Source organism: Apus apus, chromosome 13, assembly GCF_020740795.1.
Source record: "Apus apus isolate bApuApu2 chromosome 13, bApuApu2.pri.cur, whole genome shotgun sequence".
In the NCBI taxonomy this organism is placed as follows: Eukaryota; Metazoa; Chordata; class Aves; order Apodiformes; family Apodidae; genus Apus; species Apus apus.
Window position 1 is genome coordinate 16,869,143 of NC_067294.1, and position 19,469 is coordinate 16,888,611.

At 41.6% G+C, this 19,469-nt stretch overlaps 1 protein-coding gene across 2 annotated transcripts in view; it reads left to right on the forward strand.

The window, feature by feature from the left end:
* CTNNA1 (catenin alpha 1) overlaps positions 1-19,469 on the forward strand; it is a 119,736-nt gene that overhangs the window by 28,593 nt on the left and 71,674 nt on the right. For both annotated transcript variants that reach the window (XM_051630778.1, XM_051630777.1), the window contains exons 6-7: positions 529-795; positions 3,385-3,588. In XM_051630778.1, the coding sequence (XP_051486738.1) occupies positions 529-795; positions 3,385-3,588 (471 nt within the window). The remainder of the gene's footprint in view (positions 1-528; positions 796-3,384; positions 3,589-19,469) is intronic.

A 19,469-nucleotide genomic window follows, 5' to 3' on the forward strand; every position in this document is an offset into this window, starting at 1 on the left:
TAAAGATCTCATGTCTCATGTGCAAGTGCAAGACAAGATTGCAGAGGAAGCCTGTTGTTCATTTGATAGTTAAAAATTAGCTTGGTTCTTAAGTTACCTAAAAATGTAAGGTATGTTGTGAGAGTGTAGGTTTCTTTGTGGTTCTATAGATTTAATGCGAACTGGAAGGAATGGGGAGAAAAATGCGCGCTCACAACTTCTGTGTCCTCCTGATTTATAGGTGTTGCCAGTTTTCAAAATGGTGGTCCTCTGCTGTGGAGAGGAGCAAAAATCTAGCCTCAGATTTTGAATTCTGAAGATGTGAATTGCCCTACAGTACTTTTTTCTTCTTTTTTGTCTTTATGAAGCTGTTGTGTTTTCAAACTAGTTGAGCCCTTAAGAATAGGGATACTCAATCAGAAGGTAGTTAGATTTGAGCATTCTAAGCAAAGAGCCTGCCCATCTTCTGGAGATGCAGGAAGGCTAGGTATGGATCTTAAATGTGGGGAATGTTCTCAAATGTGCTTTTTCTTTTAATTTCCCTAATAGGAACTGAAAGATGTGGGTCACCGTGACCAAATGGCGGCAGCCAGAGGAATTCTGCAGAAGAATGTTCCCATTCTTTACACAGCATCCCAGGCCTGTCTGCAGCACCCTGATGTAGCTGCTTACAAAGCCAACAGGGACTTGATCTACAAGCAGCTTCAGCAGGCAGTCACGGGCATCTCAAATGCAGCTCAAGCAACTGCATCAGATGATGCTGCCCAGCAGCAGGGAGGAGGTGGAGAGCTGGCTTATGCTCTGAATAACTTTGATGTAAGTTTTGAGCCCTTTCTGTAAACAAAAGTGGTAACTCCAACTCTTCATTCCCCTTATTTACTAGCAACAGCTTGCTTTTATTTATATTGCCTGAAAGATCATTTTCTACTGAAACACAGCAATTCCCAGGTGAAGCAGGCTTTTATTTTTAAAAAAGGTCTTTATCCAAACTAGGGCTGATAGAATATAGAACTTTCTGTATATGCAGTTCTTGGTGATTGAAAGCTGTCAAGCTGAAGTAGCTCTGAAATAGCAGTTAGCTTACTGCTACATTAGATGTAAGCCCTTCATTTATTTGAAATTCATTATTTCATAATATATTTATGTCATGTATTCTTGTAGGTGACAGAAATTACTTATTAAAAATGAATAATGTATTTGGAGTTGCCCAAACTGCCTATCGAGAGGAACACAAAGTGGGAAGTTTAATATGATCTTTAGTTGGGAATGAAGTCATTTCACATTGGTGTGTTGTAGTGATCTGTCATACTCCTTATCTCACATTCAGGGAGTTGCTGAGGATAGCCATGCATTTTTACTGAGAACACTTCCCTTTTGAAGTTAGTATTTTGTGTCTACCACTGATTCAGCCTCTGAATTTTAAACACCTGGGCAGTAACTTAGCTCTAAAACTCTATCTAATATTGGAAAGCCACCACTCAAAAGGTGTTAAATACTTTTGTTTTCGCTAGATATTGCCAACCTTTTCCTTTTCACTCTTACAACTCTTGCTCCTTCCCTGAATTCCCTTCTGTGCCAGGTTCTTTTACTTGAGTTCTCCCTGTGCCCAGTGTGAGGCCCTTCTCTGATGTCATGGTTGTCTTGGTCTTTGTGACTATGATTTCAGTTTGAAGTCTGCTTTTCTTAAATTCCACCAGTTGTATGTTCAGCTACCCAAGTCTTAAGAATGTGCTTCAGGGTAGCACCCAAGGTGTGAGCAGGTGTCTGTGGGAGGGTCAGGCAGGCCCTGGAACAGCACACCCATGGTAAAGACTGACTGGGATACGTAGAAGTGAAGCAGCAGTTCAGGTTCATGGGCTGGCTAATCTAGCTCAAACCATTTAATGTGATTTCTGATATATGGCCATATTTTACTGTAAGAACTCTAATATATGTCTGGAGACTTTGAATGCTGCAGTTCACATGGAGCTTTTGAGCTTTTAGTTCTGCTTTGTGAGGCTCTCTAGCAGCAGCAGGGCTCATTCAGCAGCCCAGCTTCAGAGCATGCTGGGTGCGATAGCTTTGTCATCTCCATCCTGCCAAGGGAGACTGACAAAACAAATGTGTTCAGGTTCTCTGCAGATCTTATCCCTGCTCTTCATTTCCTGCTAATGCTTGAATGTTATTGTGCTTTTGTTATAGAGGCTTTGCACACACATGCTCCCAAATACTCCAGTGTTTTCACCGTGATGGTAAAATATTAAATGGCTACAAGGAGATAACAAGATTATGATTATCGCTGGCCTTGATGGTGCAGTTCTGGAGTTGTAACATGCTACCATTGTGTTCTCTGCACAGCTAAAAGGAAAAATGAGGAGCATGTTGGAAAGCACATGCCATGTTCTAATCCTGCTGCGAAGACTTGCGTGATTACTCTGTAGGGAGATGGAACGTGCTGGCTGGGGGGAGAGGCAGTGGTTGCAGTGTTGTCATTGAAGTTAGCTGGCATGCAAACTGCAAAAACTCCCATTTAAAAGAACTTTGGGGGCTTCTTTTTATATTAGCAACATCCTCCCCTCCTGTCCCTGTAGTAGGAAGAAAACCCACCCAAATCATAAGCAAACCACCAAACCTTGAAATGGCCAAATAAGTTTTCCTTGATGAATTGCAAACCTGTTTAAATAAACCACCTGAAAGTACTCATAAGGTGGGTAATAAATACTACACTGCTGTTTCCTGGGGAACTTCTGTGGGTGGTGGTATTGGCCTCTTGGTGCTACAACAGGTATATGAGCACTGCAGTTTCAGCCTGCAGCCTCTCCCTGTGAGCTGTGCTTAATGCTCTGTCAAGATAAGCCTGTGATAGTTTTCTGCCACGAAGAAATTGATTTCTGTGCTCCTTGAAACATTTGTGTTGGTGTTTCACTTTGAGAATCTGTATTTACCTGCACAAGGGGGAAGAGAAGAAAGAGTGGATAAATTAGGACAACAGAGCCCTATATATAGGACTAATTTTGGATGTTTGTTTTCCTGGGGTTTTTGTTCATGATGGGATAATTGTATCTGACAAGTTAACTAGTGAAGGCATGTCTAGATTGACATGTAGTTAAGAAGAGTTCTGTACTTTGAACCCTATTTGTGCTGGCACGTTTGATTTTTGCCATTCATGTAACTAGGCTTCCTGTGGCCAAGTTTCGTTGAGCTGTCAAAGCAGCACAAGAAATGACTAGCAATGTAGTCTGCTGGGGAACCTTTCAGTATTTTTTACAAAACTACTTATAAAAATGATCCTCAGTGCCAAAATGGTGTGGAGTTTGCCTTTTCTGCCCAACCAGGGGTTTGCTGTAAACATTGGTTGTCTCGATGACTTAACGGGAACTTGCTGCTTGGTCTGCTTACTAATTTCTAAAACCTTTATTTGACTAGAAACAAATTATTGTGGATCCATCAACCTTCAGTGAAGAACGTTTTAGGCCTTCCCTGGAAGAACGCCTGGAGAGCATCATTAGTGGAGCAGCCCTGATGGCTGATTCATCCTGCACACGTGATGACCGACGGGAGCGGATTGTTGCTGAGTGTAATGCAGTGAGACAGGCCTTGCAGGATCTTCTTTCAGAATACATGGGCAATGTGAGTATCCTCTGTTTTGTTTGCTTAGTTTGGGTGGTTTTTAACTCCATGTCATGATCTAAAATGTGGAGTTGAAGCTGTGTGTCTTGAAGCTGGCTTGTTCTGTTCCCAAACAGAATTTGAAGACTAACTAGCAGTCCTGAAAGGTTTGTCTGGAAACAGGATCAAACAGATTTATAAATCATCAATGATACTTACCTTAAAATTGATCTGTAGTCTTCTAAGCAACTATTAGTGGTTATCATATTGGGTTACAGAGCACTGGAATGGGCTGCCCCCGAGAGGTTGTGGAGTCTTCTCCTCCGGAGACTTTCAAGACCTGTCTGGATGCATTTCTGGGTGACCTTCCCTAGCTTTGGTCCTGCTCTTGCAGGATGATTGGACTTGATGATCTCCAGAACTCCCTTCCAACCCCCAACATTCTGTAATTCTGTGATTATCATCATAAATTTTAACCTTTTGGCACTGTTTTGACTTTATGACTGTTAATATTGGTTTGTGTAGAAATTCAATAGAATTAGTCTGGTTTTCAGCCTCAGTTTGCGTAAGGTGAGGTATTTGGCTTACAGATAAAGTTCACTTCTGTTGAAAGGGAAGTTTAACTGTCATCTTTTTAGAGGCATAGATTCTCAGAATCAAGTTAATTACTGTTGCTACTTTGAGTAGAGGTGATGCACAAAGTTAAATATTTAGTAAGAAATCCTGAGAACAGTTTGGACTCCTGAGTATTTTTTTTTTTACCATCGTGTAGGCATTTGATGTGCCTGCAGGATTTGAAGCCTGAGACTGTTCCTATAGTTGGAGTAAGTGTCATGTCATGTGGATGAGCTTCTTTGAGGGCGTAGTGTTGTAATATTGGACATTTCTCCCCTGGTTGCCTCTTTGTCGTTATCCCAGTGGTTTTTAATCTGAACAGCTCTTGCTGTCTTGAGACATGAGGTTGGGATATCATAAGATTTAGTCTATGTCTAGTCTTTAAGATTACAGTTGATTTCAGAAGTAAAGTTGCAGAAATAACAACAGCTAAAGCAGACTACATGGCTTCTAGCACTGTGGCAAGGAAAAAGGACTGGAGAAATCTCCATAGGATGAGGTGAAGAGTTGTTTATGCTTTTGAGCATGTTTGAATTGAAACTTAGTACAGAGAGACTTTCTTTTTTCAGACAGTAAGATTTTTTTAGGAGCATTGCTATGTACCTTACCTTCAAACCTTTGGGTGAAAACTATGTCAGTATAGAGTAAAACTGGTCCAAAGGCTGCCTTGTGTGGATAGGGTATAATTTGGAGAACAGATGCAGTGTGTGGTGGGGAGAAAGTAAAACAAGGATTTCATTTTACTGAAGACAAGGACAAAATAATTGAACAAACCTGAAAAGCAAGTCTTATATAGCCTGCAGGCTGAGGTAGGTACTTCATGTAGTCTGTCTTAATTGCTTGTGAAAGTAGCTTGTGCAAGTAGCTTGTGCTCAGCATTGACATTATGTAGAAGTCAGAACTGCAAGCAAGCCACTAAGTTGTGCCATTTAAAATGCTTTTCAGAGCAGGGTGTTCTATTAGTGCATGATGCATCTCTAATAATCCCTCCAACAAATGTGCTGCTGAGTTGGATGAAGCCCTGTCAGCATGGTTCAAAATAAACCATCCACCAAATGCTAATGAAAAATGGGGAAGAGGTAAATGCTCAGTCTTGCATGTAAGAGTTGGTGGCATTGGTCTTGTTGAAAGTTGGTCAATACCTGTGTGAGCTGGCAGAGCTCTGACTTTCTTTTGCAGACATGCCTGTCCTCCTCCCCAGCTCTGTGCTGTTGTCTCTGATATGCAAGTTAAAGTAATCATGCTGAGAGGGAAAGAATGTATTCCCTCTGATATCTCTTTTAACACATTGTGAAATTAGTGGAGCGTGCTGAATTTTTTAAAGTCAGTGCTATGTTATGATTGTAGACAGTGTAGTTGGGGAAATGAGATTAGAAATTCAGTGAAATGGAGTGGAAAAAGCAATTGATAAATTATGGTGAAAATGTGGGATGGTGTGTAAAAATCCATACTGAGGGTAGAGAAAAATCTCTCAATGATCAAACTGAAGAGTGAATAATAGTTAGGACTCCTAGATGGTGAAAAAGGATTGATACATCCACAGGAAGAGTGGGTATGTGCTGACTTAGAGTAGTGGTAGAGGAAATGTCATATCATGTGTATGTATGATGTACCCACAGCTCAGTACCCAGCCATCTCCTGTTGTGCTTTTCTCCAGTGCCCCTTTGAAGCAGGAGATGAATCAGACATTAAATCTGTTAATTGCACAGCACTTGCGGTGCATCGTAAATCTTATCTCAGTGCTAGAGTAAGAGGTATTTATTGGCCAAGTGTAAAAATTGAGAGAGGAGGTTGGAGGAGGAGTAGTACACTGGAGAAGCTGAAGCAGGGGAATGTCTTGAGGCAGATTTCCCTTCTGGTTTTAAATGCCTTCTGTTTTAGTGACTTCCTCTAGCTTTTGGGTTTTCTTTCAGACCTCTGGCAATAAGAAGACTGTTTCCTAGTTAGCTTATAACACAAAGTTTAGTGGTTTGGACCCATAGTTTAACAGTCCCTCTGGGCCTGTCCCTGAGAGTCTGTAAGTCTGCAGATGTTGCAGGCTGTGTTATATGATGTGTGGCAGAAGTTTCTATCTGATTAACAGTATTCGGTAATAAAGTGAATTACAGCATCTCTTGACCCCTGCTGCATCTGCTAACAAGGTGATGAGGCCTGTGATTATACCTCTAAAAGAAGGGTAAGAGTTGTGTGTTCAGTAGTTTATTATGGAAGTTTGTATCTACTTTTCCTAAATTGGTGGGTTTTGTCTCCTCTTCCATCTAGCTCACCTAGTTTGCCATTTCAGGTGTTGCCCAACTTGATCAAAATAAGTTTTGTACATCAAGGCCAATATCTTGTCTTGACAGTGGTCAGTGGTGGACCCTACAAGAAAGAGGACAGTAACAAGATGTGTAGTTTTATTTACCCAAAGTACACCCCAAGTGCTAGTGGTCTGCAGCTTGGGTACTGCCAGAGCTGGCATTGCTGACTGCATTTAATGGCTCTTGATGACTTTTCCCCAGTGAATCTGTATAGTTTCTCTCTTACCCCATATAAACTCACAGCATCCATAATCCTTGTTAGCAAGGAATTGTCGTGCTTTAACGAGGCTCTGTGTGAAGAAACATCTTTTGTTTTGAAGCAGACCGACCCTCTGCCTGTCCTGTTGGATGTTTCCTCCATGTCATTTAGGAAAAGAACCTGAGCAGTTACTCCTTGCTCATTCTCTTCTGTGCCACTTATGTTGAGCCATATTATGTAGGAGATTTTGGTCTTACCTCCTCCAGAATAATGTGTCCCAGTTTGATTAGGTGCTTGCAAGATATTCAACACCTCCTCTCAGCTTTGGCTGTGCACTCGTTATCAAACACATGGTGGATTAGGGTGGGATTTGTGGAGTGGCTTAGGACTCTATGCCTGTGCTTATCTGCATTTCACAGAAGTCTGCATCAGCTGATTTTAGCCTAGTCCTGTGGACTTAGTGCTAGACAGCATTTGTTGTGGCAGTGGCTGCCTCCTTGTTTAGATAGACTCAGAGAATCCAGCTCATGTGGCCCAAGAAGACTCTGAGATGAGAATCAGTGTGTGAAGTGGCAGTGATCAGGAAGTGAGTTTCTAAAGGGCACTTCCATGAGAGTGGTGAGACACTGGAACAGGTTGCCCAGGGAGGTTGTGGCTGCCCCCTCCCTGGAGGTGTTTAAGGCCAGGTTGGATGAGGCTTGTGCAGCCTGGTCTGGTGGGAGGTGTCCCTGCTCATAGAAGGGAGGTTGGAACCTGATGATCTTTAGGGTCCCTTCTAACCTTCACCATTCTATGACTATGTTCTGTGATCTCCTGTGCTTTGGATCTTCCGATTCCTTTTGAGATGCAGGAACCAGAACTGCATCTGCTGTTCAGGATTCAGGTGGTGTCATGGGATCTTCTGCTAGTGTTCTTTAGTCCTGTCTGCACAATGCCTAACACTTTATTTCCTCTGATAGCTGCTGAGCACTGAGATGGTACCTCAATGGAACAGCTGCCATCGAGAGGAATCTGTTTCTCTGTATGTTAAGTTAGATTGTCTTTCCCTTGTGAATCACTTATTACCCATGTCCACTGAACTTCATCTGCCATTTTATTACCCAGCATCTTGGTTTATAAACCACATTCTTTAAAATGCCAGCTGTTTATCCCTTAATTGTAGCATCCAAGTCTTTAGCTTTTTCTCCTCATCTTCCACTTCGCGTGGGGAGAGCTGCTTTCCGTTATGGCTTTAGCTCACTTCTCACAATTCCAACAGAAAATACTTTTCCTTTTTAAACTTGCATTGTTGGTCCCTCCTGGATTGAAATAGCAAACACAAATGTCTATATGCATTTGGTTTTTATTACTTGGAGTAAGCTTGGTTCTTAATGCTAGTGGTGAATGTCAGAGAAGGAGTAGAAAGGCCTAAAGAAAGTCATTATTGATTCTGACTAGTGTTGTAAAAGTCTTGGGTCTGGGATCAGCTGCCTGGAATGAGGGCAATAAACTCACCACATCAGTCATAGTTATACTACAAACCTAAGTAGTTGATGGCAAGATCCAGATTTTTGTGTTCTGTTGCAGTCAGGCATTCTTGGTGTGTGTTTTATTAAATAAATGAAAAAAATATCAAAGCATGTTTGAGTTTTGTTGACACAGATATCAGACTTAAGCAGAGGAAAGGACTGTGAGAAACAGTTCTTCTTCTTCCCCACATAAGTCTAAACAAAATGCCATTTAAGTCAGCAAAGGCCTTCTGCTGGTTACAGCCAGCTAATGGGCTAAAAAACATCTACTTGAACGATGTTAAAGATTAATACTACACCAATGAAGAAGTTAGTAACAAAGCTTGGATCCTGAGTGCAGTAATATAAAAAACCCACAACAAAATCTTGTGTCTAACTCCAGAATCTTGTGTGGGTAGACATCGATGGGTTGCAGTTTGCTCCAAAGAAAAATTAAGAAGCAAAATATTTTTTACACTACTTCTAATTCAATCCCAGTGTTGCCTTTGCACTGGCAGCTGGTGGGGTACCTCTCCCAGTAGAGAGCAGGTACAATTCTTGCCAATGGCTCTGCTTTTCTATACTGTACCAGTCAACTCTACCTCAAATTTATACATGTAGTCTTCATTGCAGTTACATTACCTAAAATACTTAAGACTGAGTGCATAAAAAGAAGAGTGAGCTGAGAGCTGAAATATTTCTGCATTTCTGAGAAGCTTGTATGTAGAATGGTGAGGTAGGAAAGTGTGGCTACAGGCACACTAATCCACCAAGTGTAAGTTGTGAGAGGATTTGTGCTTTGTGCTGTAACTCTCCATGGGTTGTGTTAGTGAAGAACTTGGGCAGCTTGCCTCGATTTTAGTGGCTGTGTTAAATGTGGCAAACACAGGATGCTGTGGGTTTTGAGGCTGGGGTTTAGCTGGTTAGAAGGTGCATCCACTGGAAGCTTAACCAAAAGCTTCCAGTCTGCTCTCAGTCTGACTGGTTGGAGTTTGTGGAAGACATCAGTTATCTGATGGACATGTGAGACTGGAAGTAAAAACTTCCTTAAGCTTTTGACAGCCCATTTTTATTGCTTAATGCAAGTGCCCTGAGGGACAGTTTGGCTTCCCATAAGCTCAATTTTGGAGCCACTCAGCAGCAGTGATCAGAGGTGTCCAGTTCTGTTCAGCATGCACAGAACTGTGCATAGAGCTCTCATGTTAAATCTGTTGTATACCCCATCAATTTCTAATGCAAATAGTTACCCTTTCATACACACCAGTAACTTGGACACTGTAAACTTTGTCAGAAAGTGCAGTTTGGCTAGTGTGGAAGGTGAACCCAGAGCCCCATTGTGTACAACATGCTCCTGTACAATAAAATCCCTTGTTACTACATTTGGAAATGATAAATCATGTTACATAAAGTAGCTTGACAGGTCCTATTTCAATGGGAATTTTAATGCTTTCATATTAACATTCTGACTGTGTCCTTGACTGTCTGGATTGCATTAGAGGTGCTTGGCAGCAAATGGAGAAAAACCATTTGGGGCCAGTTTCAGAGCAGGCATTCCAGGCACAGATTATTTCAGCTGATTGTGGGTTGTTTTTTTCTAGTTTCCATCTTCTGTTTGGCCACAAGAGGTTTGAGTACCATAGCTGGGTATGTTTGGGGCTAGGGGTTGTATTTCTTTTAATGTAACAATTGTATAGCACAAGGTGAAGGTCAGTGAAGTGGTAGAACCCCAGGATGCTGCACTGTACTTCCTCCTAACTCGTAACACCAAGCTGGTGTGACTTGGCTGTCAGCATATCTGAAGTAGGTCTCAACACTTCTGGTTTTAGACTTGGAGGTCTCATCACTTGCTAAATGCTTGTTTTGCACCCTGTTTCAGATTTTAGTGCCCTTACAGAAGTGTACTACTCCAGACAGGTGCGTTTTCTCAACCTTAATTGTACTATTTTGCTTTTCTTTCCTGAGCTTCCTTGAGCATCTCTGATGCTTGAAAATGAATGGACAAGAAAGTACCTAGCTTATCTGTTCAGTGCCTTTTTTGAGAAGTAATTTTGTCTTCAGAACTATCAGTGAAGAGTATTTCTACTCCTGACACTCTGGTTATTTCCATAATGTAGATGTGATTTCATTATTAATTTGTTTATTAATTATGTTGATGCACAGCTTTGTATTCCCCTCAGAGATCCAAGCTTGGGAAGGCACATATGTGAATTTCCACATGACTGTAAAACTTATTTCCATCAAGTATCTATGTATTTGAAAGGGGTCTTGCATAGCCCTTTTAATGAAAGCAACTGTTTCTGTGGAAAGAGATTGAATTAAAATGGCAGACTGATCCATATTTATGATAAAGAATGTTGATAAAAATTCTGCCTTGAGATAATCTACACTTTCTTTTTTAATATTGTTTCTGTCAGTTTAAGATGCTTGAATGCTGACATGATGGACGTGGTTTGAAAGCCTGGATAGATTTTCCTGTCATGGACTTTGCTGTTTGGTAAAGAGAGCTGTGCTGTTATTCTGGGCACTCATTTCCATAGACATTATCAGTTTGACAAAGATGCTGCTTTTAAAAACAAAGCATTTCTGAAGTGATACAGTTTTTAAGTCCAATGCCTACAGGCTGACATAGGGTAAATAATTCAGTTTACTTGGAGTGAAGCCTGATGAAGCTGAGAAGAATTTCACTCAGCATCAGTTGAGCATTTTCAGGCCACAGAAACAAGCTTCCAAGTTGCTCACCCAGCATCATTCTGGTCTGGGACTTAGTGTGGAGTATGTTTTCAGAAGACATTCTGGGAACTTTTATTTCTTAGCCAGTAATACAAGGGCCTACAGAAAGAAAGGGAAGGTGTCTCATGCAAAGCTTTACCAGCTTTGTGGGCTTTGGGTTTTAAAGCTCTTCAGAGCTCCCTTTCATCTGAGCAGTTACCCTAAGCTCATCCTGACATGCATGTGGAAATACCTGTTTAGAGATCCCAAACCACTGCTGCCATGAGGGTGCTTGGCCTCAGAGGGGAGGAAGGACAGCACATCTGGTAAGCCCTTTTGATGTTTGTCATGGCTGGTGGTAAAACATCAGTGCAGTCCCTCTCAGCTGAGACTACCAGTTCATTTAAGCAAGTGGCCACAGTTTGAAAGCCCTGGGTGTGTTTTCAGGCCAAAGGCAGCCTTTGTGCAGCAGTGAGAATGCACTTCTTAAAGAAGTATATGGCTGCCTTAATGCCTGCTTGGAGAAACCCACCAACGCCCAGCTCACACCTTGGTCTAGCTCCAGCATGGGCTTAGCAGTCTATTGAAATCTTAAGTCATTCCTCTTCCTCATCCACTGTCTTGCTTGTTTGGCACAAAATTGCTAATAATAACTCTTACATTGAATAGATTTGACAGTTGTTGGGACCTAGTGTCTTGTGCAGCACTACTCAGCCTTGCAGTCTTTCCATACCTTTCAATATTTTTCTTGTAGACTCTTAATATATGTAAAAGAGGGAAGGTTGCCCTCACTTCTTGGAATCATAGAATCCCAGGCTGGTTTGGGTTGGAAGAGACCTTCAACATCATCCAGTTGCAACCCCCTGCATGGGCAGGGGCACCTCCCACTAGACCAGGTTGCTCCAAGCCCCATCCAATCTGCCCTTCAACACTTCCAGGGATGAGGCAGCCACAACTTGCTGCTTACTCCATATGTGTGCAACAGAACTGTAGTCTAATGCTATCCTTAAACTAGGGAATGGAGTCCTGCAGATACCTCGTGTGGCAGTGAAGGCCTTCATCCTACCTGAATCCCTATCCCTTCTTTCCTTTCCCATCCCTTAAAGGTTTGTATTGAGGGAACATCTTTTATTTCCTTTCTTGTTAGCCATGTGCTATCACTGGATGTTAACACATCTTCTAATATTATATCATAAATCTAGGCCTTTCTTAATCTAATGTTAATCCACTGACACTTAACATTGGTAGAAGGAAGATCTGAAGTAATAAGCTACACAGACTTGTTTCTGATACGGTGGTTGGCCTTTACCAGCATTTAACTTCTGTTGAGCTATAAACCATTTTACATAAATATACTATAATGCTATGTATGGATTTGACTTTAAAATTCTGTGGTTTGCAACTTAATTCATTTGAATCCTACCATTTTGTAGGAAAATATTTGAACTGTGTTTGCCTACATAAGATTATATATTTAGTCACTCCTAGTGAAGCTCCTTTTGGTACTAACTTGAGAAAATTGAGGAGTATAGATGGAACAGAGCATGTAGGTTTGCACAGTGACTGCTGATCTGTGGATAAGCAGAATTTTAGCCTCCAGCAGGATCATGTTCTCAGTGTGCAGAAGTATTACACACACAACTGGGCTTTTGAATTCCTCTTTTTGGAGGGAAGGGGTGATGGAATTATTACCAAGCTGGAATACTACAATTCTTGCATTACCACAAATTACTTGTATCTCAAGTCCTGGTCTTCCCCTTTCTTCTTTAGCCTTGATCTAATACAAGCTCTGGATTAAATTCCTATCATTTTACAAGATGAAATTCAGAAGATAATTAAGTGAGAGAATAAGGACAGTCACTGTGCATGGATCTCTGTTATTTTCTGGCACTGCTAATATCTTCTCCAGTTCTGATGATATGCAAAACCTCTTATGCTCTGTTTTTTTTTTTTTGCTTTCTGATCTCTCTTTGCCTTTTTTTACCCATCCCAATGCAAGCAATAGAAGTCTTTTCTTGACAGGAACTCAGAATTTCCATTCTAGATGTGGTGTTTAACACCTAGACCCTGCTCTTTGCTTAACCTGTTTTATCCTGTGTAAGAAAACTGATGTTCTCTAATGCCTCTAATGTGTCCTGGATCCTTAGACCTACTTTGTCCCAGAAAAGTCGACTGAATCAATACAGAATAATTAGTGTTTGTGGCTTATTCAAGCAGTGGCAGCCCTCTTGAATGTAAATAGAGGCGGAAGAGTGACTTAATCTTTCTTGTGTCTGATGAACGGATGAGGGTTAAGCTTTATCTTGGAAAGCTGTTGAAATAGAGGAGAAAATTTTGGCCTCCTCCTTGTTAGCAGAGACATGTTTCTTCAGCAGGAGGGACAGGAGTTAGAGACAAATGGACAGAGGAGAAACAGAGCAGGGAGTGTGTATATGCCAGGGTTAACAACCATCTGCTTAAAGCTATTTGATAAGACTGACTTCATTACTTTTAGAGACTGTATACTTAAAAATTATTCTTGCTGAATTGGCACTCTAAAATAGTTGTTTCTTTCCAATAGCAGCAACAAACCTATAGGCTCTCAGGCCAAGAACTTCCTTGCAAAGGTGTGCAAAAAGATATATTTTGCTTCAGCATGAATTAAAAGAAGTTTTCCCTGAGCATCAGGCCATAAGGTGAAAACCAGGGCATGGCAAAATTAGAAGGAGTCAGTGAAAAAGCAAAGTGGCATGGATCTGAGCTTGCCTTCACAGATGACTCTGCCTTTCACAAATTGAGCGTGTTTCTCTGCAATGTCTGGATGTTTCAGATTGAAAGCAAATGTTGCGTGATGTGCAGCCATTTGTGGTTTATTGGCTCATCCTACATGTGTGTTAACCTCTGACTGTCAAGAAGAAAGTTTTTTGCTGTTCACTGGGTGCTGTACTGCTGCCATATGTGGCCAGAAAAAAAAATAATAAAATTGCTTCTTAGTTCAGAATCTCTTCTGTATGCCTGGGGTGCTGTCATCTGTGGTTTACAGAATATGGTAACTTGAATTGACATTATCAGTTACTTTATGAAACCTGTGGAAAGAACTTGGAAAATGAAGCCTGGTAGCTATTTGAAAAAAATAAAAAGGCTTTGAAAACAAATGATTCGTGGTTTAGAAGCTGTTTAGTTTTGTAGGTATGACATCTTGAGAGCCAAGTTTCTCTGTGGAGCAGAGGAAATGTGAAAGATGCAGGAGTGTGCCTGGATATCTGGAGAGAGAGAAGGTGCAGACTTGGTGGTTGCAGGTGGATTTACTAGCTCTGTGAGTCTGAGGTGTTCAGGCAGCAGGCAGGTGTCCCTGCTGGGGCATTCCACAGCCACCCTGCCCTTTCCATTTCATGCCTGCTTCAAATTTTCCTTCTAGTTTGCCTTTCATCTACTGCATTTTAGGGAATATAATTTGGTCTCGTATTTAAAAGATGGACTCCTTAAAAAACCCACAAAAACAACAAAGCTTTTTATTGCCTTTGTGCTGACTGAATTTTGAACTGAGCAAGGCAGGCACCATTTTGTTTTGTTTTTATAGTGATAGACTGAGATTTGTCCATGAAGCATGAGGCTGGCACATAGGGGGCAGTTTGGAGTCAGGGCACTTACCATCTTAAACTATTCAAGACTTCAAATAATTCTGATACAGTTAAATTTTTTAAATGTTGTCTTGATGTAGGAATGTAGTTGCATGACTTCTCAAAAGATATGCATGAAACTGGAGATCCTGAAGTATCTTCCTGCAGCTTTTTCCAGACACCCCTTGTTATGTGCTCGAGACTTATCTGCATTTGGAAGTTTCTTTTCTCTCTTGCTATCAACCTGTGACCATTTGTATTGACCGGTTTGAGATTCATTCTAGCTGTTAATTAGTAACATTGGTGTATGATGCTTTTGAAAAATTCTGTCTCCTGAGTAGGAAGGTAACCCTGGGACTTGTTTGTAGCACACACAGCCTGTCAGGTATCTACTGTTGGAAGGTCTAGGTGGATGTTACTCCCTTTCAAGCTTCCCAGCAGCTGAATTATAGCTGTGGGTGTCAGTGGTAGCCTGAATTGTATACCTCCATTTATGTGCTAGCCTCATATTTTTTAACCTTATATTTTAACCTAATATAACTTGCATTGCTTTTAAATGTGTGTTAATTTTATTCAAAACATCTAAACTAAACCTCCACAATTAATTCTACTTGTGTTGATTTGGTTGAGTGACTAGCTACCATAAATTGCCCAGGTGGCTTCTGTGGCTTCAGTTTCATTTCCCTTTTTCCAAAGGGTTCAGGTATATATATCTTTCCCCACCTTACCAGTCAGCTGCTTGGACTGGGTAGGGAAAAATTTATAATGTGGGGCTTAGTTGCTCTTCCCTGCTGTGCCTTTGAACCTCTCCTTTGAGGACTGTCTTTATTGAGTCATTTCGGGGGAAGAAGGTGACATGAAATCTCTGATGTCGAGTACAAAATAAGACTGCAGCTATATCATTTGATACTGTTTCCCTTAAATGCCAAATTGTGTATTTCCTTAGAGGAAGAATGAGTTTTTGGGCTCCTCTCCAGGAGTCAAAGAATACCAATTCTAGAGGTCACTGGACTGAAAAAAGCCAAGAAAATGGGAGGCTAATGCAGAAATAACTGAAATGTTTAAAAAAGGAAAAAAATGGAAAGCCCTTCTGTTTTGCACCTGAGCAGTTGACCTCTTGGGAACTAATGGCCTACAAGATGGTCAGATCTTGTAATTGAGGAAGGCAGGGTCTTCACACTGAAAAGTTAATGTTCTTGTGTTGTGAGAGCTGGTCTGAAGCAGGCTGGGCTCTCTGAAGGTGCAGGTAAGATTGGTGCCCAGGATCACCTGGGTATGATGATCACCTGCTCATCTCCCCCTTCTGTTGTCATATACAGCTTTTCTCACCCCCAGAAGCTGTTCCTGTGTATGCAGATGCTGTGGGACTTTGCTTGGGAATGGCAGCTAAAATGAATTACCAGATCTATGAGGAATATGTGTGTGGAGAAAGAGGCACTAATGAAGCAGCAAATCTTCCTGTCCTGACACCCCCCCCATACGCTGCCACAAAGACTTATTCCCAGAGAGTGGAAACGTGGCTTTTTTGGTGATGGGTGCTGAGATGATGCTCTTTATTATGAGGGTGGTGGATCAATGGAACGGGTTACCTAGAGAGGTGGTGGAGGCCCCATCCCTGGAGACATTCAAGGTCAGGCTTGATGGGTTCTGAGCAATCTGTTCTAGTGTGAGATGTCCCTGCTTACTGCCGTGGGTTTGGACTAGATGACCTTTAGAGGTCCCTTCTAACCCAAGACATTCTATGATTCTGTGATCTCCAAACTTCCCCTAAATATTTTTCTCAATCAGTTTCTTAGTGCTGTGGAAACATCTCCCCCTACCCCAGTACTACTTCCCCCTCTGGCCTCTCCATTGTCCCTCAAAAAAAGTATTAAAATAAATCTTGGGTATTTTCAGCTGGAGTTTAGGAAATGCTTTTGAAAGGGCAGGACTGTATCAAACACCCTGGGAACTTGTATTCCCTGGGAGTATTCCTAGTGTCATTTCCAGTAGATGGATTAATTTATTTTATGCATTCTGAAAACTTGCTCTGTGACTTTGGTTATATGACCTGCTTCTGGAGCAGTGCCTGTGTGAAGGGAAGGGTGCTTTCAGTACTAGACTGCAGTGAAGTGTATGTTCAGTTAAAGCTTATTTCTTGCTGTAAAACTGAATTTAACCAGCTGGGTTTTTCAGATCACTGTCAGCTTAAGTATATTCAATTTCCTTGTTTTTCCTGTGCCAGATTGTACAGCTCTGTGCATTAATTCTGTTTGTTTTGAGTAGCTGTTGCTTTATCATCTATCTAATGCTAATTTAAGTAATCTATCTAATGATTTCTTTACAAGTAGAGGCTGATACAATAAAAATGCAAAATACCTCTGCATCCCATAGCTCTCTGCTTTGCTTCCTTTTCTGAGCCCTTTGGTAGGTGATGCTGCCTTCCCGCTCCACCTGAGCTGTGCTGACTGTTCCTAAATGGTTTATTTCCTTTGACATTCATTTTCTTTTGAAGAAGGGCAGCCACTTTGTATGTATCAGGTTTGTGCTGGATTTTCAAATACTTTAATGCATTCTCATTATCTGCAAGGCTGGCTGGCTAATTAGTTAGCTTAGTAAATAATGGCTCGATAGTGTCTCTGTACAGGATGACGTCCTGCGTGCCACATTTTTTAGTGCCTTTTTAATCCTGCATGGTTCCTTGGTGAGTCACTTGCCTTTGGTAAATGGAGGTGATAGGAATAAGGTTCCTGGCTTTCTCTAATGGCAGCTGGTGGTGCCAACCTTGTGGTCAGCGAGGGCGTTCTTGTTGAGGGAGGCAGGTGAAGTTACCAAGATGCCCAGGTGGAAAGTAGAGGAGATAGTTCTGCTTTTTGGTGCTGGTAAGGCTCGAGTTGCTCAGTCTCTCAACAGTTTCTCAGCTTTTGATGCTATTTCTGGTTTTTAATGCCTTTTATTTCCTGTCAAAGACAAATTCATATCTAGTTTTTTTGTTGCTATGTTGCAGGTTAAGGCTGCTGAATCCCTTCCTACAGGAAATAACTGAAAATGTTACAAACCAAAGCTATTTATACTTCTAATCATGAATAAAGGATACATTAATTCTAGCTTTGAATGTCTTATGACTAGTGGTAGGATTGTTTTATTATCTGTTTGTTTGAGCAGTCTTGCCAGGAGTTAGGTGGCTTTAGTCCCAGATTTAATATGCATTCTCTTCCTCTTGGAAAAGGGCATATGCTATCTTGGCTCACTCTTCTTAATTAGAGTTTTGCAGGGGTCTGTGTTTTTCCAGTTTTAGTTGTTCAATTTCTAAAGCCTTCACATGCATGTAAAATATAAGACCTAAAATATTTCAAGGCTCTTACAATTATTGCAGGTGTAAATGTCAGCCTGCTCTTCATATTTCTGGATAAATCTATTAGTTTGTGTAATTTACAAAGGAAAAACTTGAGATTTTCTTTAGATAAGGTTACTAATTAACATCAAAATGAAAACCCAAGCCTCTGAAGGCAGCTCTGCCTTAGTGGATTGCTCACCAGCCCCAGCAGCTGTCTCATGCCTCCTGCAGCAGTGTTTTGTCCCTCTGATTTGGTATTCTGACACGTTCCCCCATCCATCCTGCTACTCCCTTCTACCCAGCCGTGCTGAGAGTGAGATGAATTGACCTGTAGCCAAGCTTAACTAGTCGTCACTCAGCAAAATCGCTTGTGAGGAAACAGCTGTAAGTATTGACAAAATATTGTGCTGCCCTCCTGGAGCTCCTGGGTTGTCATTCAAAGCAGCCTCACCTGGTTGCACAGAAATCATGGGTGAGCCAGTATTGTTCTCACCTGCTGCACAACAAAAGAAACACTGTAGCTTTAAAATGGAGCTTTTATCAGCACTTCTGCTCCATCTCAAGGCTCTGTGTAGACCCACACCATAAGACCATGGAGGCTGTTTGTTGCAGGATGGGGCCAACCCACTGCTTTTCCACTGCATGTGTTTTCTTCTGCTCTCTGTTGGGTTGGGTGGGAGCTGGGGCTGTGGTCTGGGATGGTCCCGGAGACACTGGCCTGGTCACCTTATATGCCACAGGGGTGTGGCTGGCCACAGAGGAGCTGCCTGCACCTGGGTTGCCAAGTCCTGAGTCCCAGCTGCAGCACACACCCTGCCTGCTCACCATGGGGAGCAGGAGCACAAGTTTGCAAACTCCTAAAGGAGCAGGATGCCAGGCCCAATGCAAAGCAACCTCTTTACATCTGGAGATGTGTAAAACAGAGCCTAGACATCCTTCTGCCTCCCATCTGCTGCCTCAGAATGAACTGCCAGCTGATGGAGGTCTCTGCTGCTTGAAGGGTGGGGAGACCTGGTGGGCTTAACCAGGCACAAGCCTACAACCTGGCTCTCAGAGCTCAACTAGAAAATGTGCCCAAGGTAACAAGGATCATAAACCTTTCACATTTTACAAAAGATTTCAGGTATGTTTGCTTTGTTAATGCAGGGTCCAAGTCTGGCTTGTAGAGCCCTAACTTTGCCTCAGCATCATGATTTGGTGGAAACTAGGGAAACTTGGTTCAAGGAAAGCTCAGCTTTAGCTTGTGATGTGTTGTTGCCAGTTTCAGTTTTCTTTTGCAATCTTAAGGAAAGATGGATGTTGTTGCAGGTTGATTTTCTTGTCACCCTGGCACTTTCCTGTAATTGCTTATCTGTATGAGTGGATATATTTGTCTTGGTGGTGGAAATGTGTTGCAGAGGTATGGAACGTGTGGAACTTTTGCACTCTGTATCATAAAACGTATGCTGTTAACTTCTTTAGATATAAGAATAAGCCTAAAGAGAACACTGGTAGCTCCAGTAGCTGATATTGGTACAAAAGTGGTATGAGGTGTTTGAGAATGTTGATTTCCATACCAGAGAGACATCTCTCTTCTTCTCTTCCCCGGCACCACAGGTGGAAAAAAAAATGGTAAAAAAAATATAATTACTTTGTTCTGTTTCAATACCACTCTTTCCCCTCAAGAAATAATACATT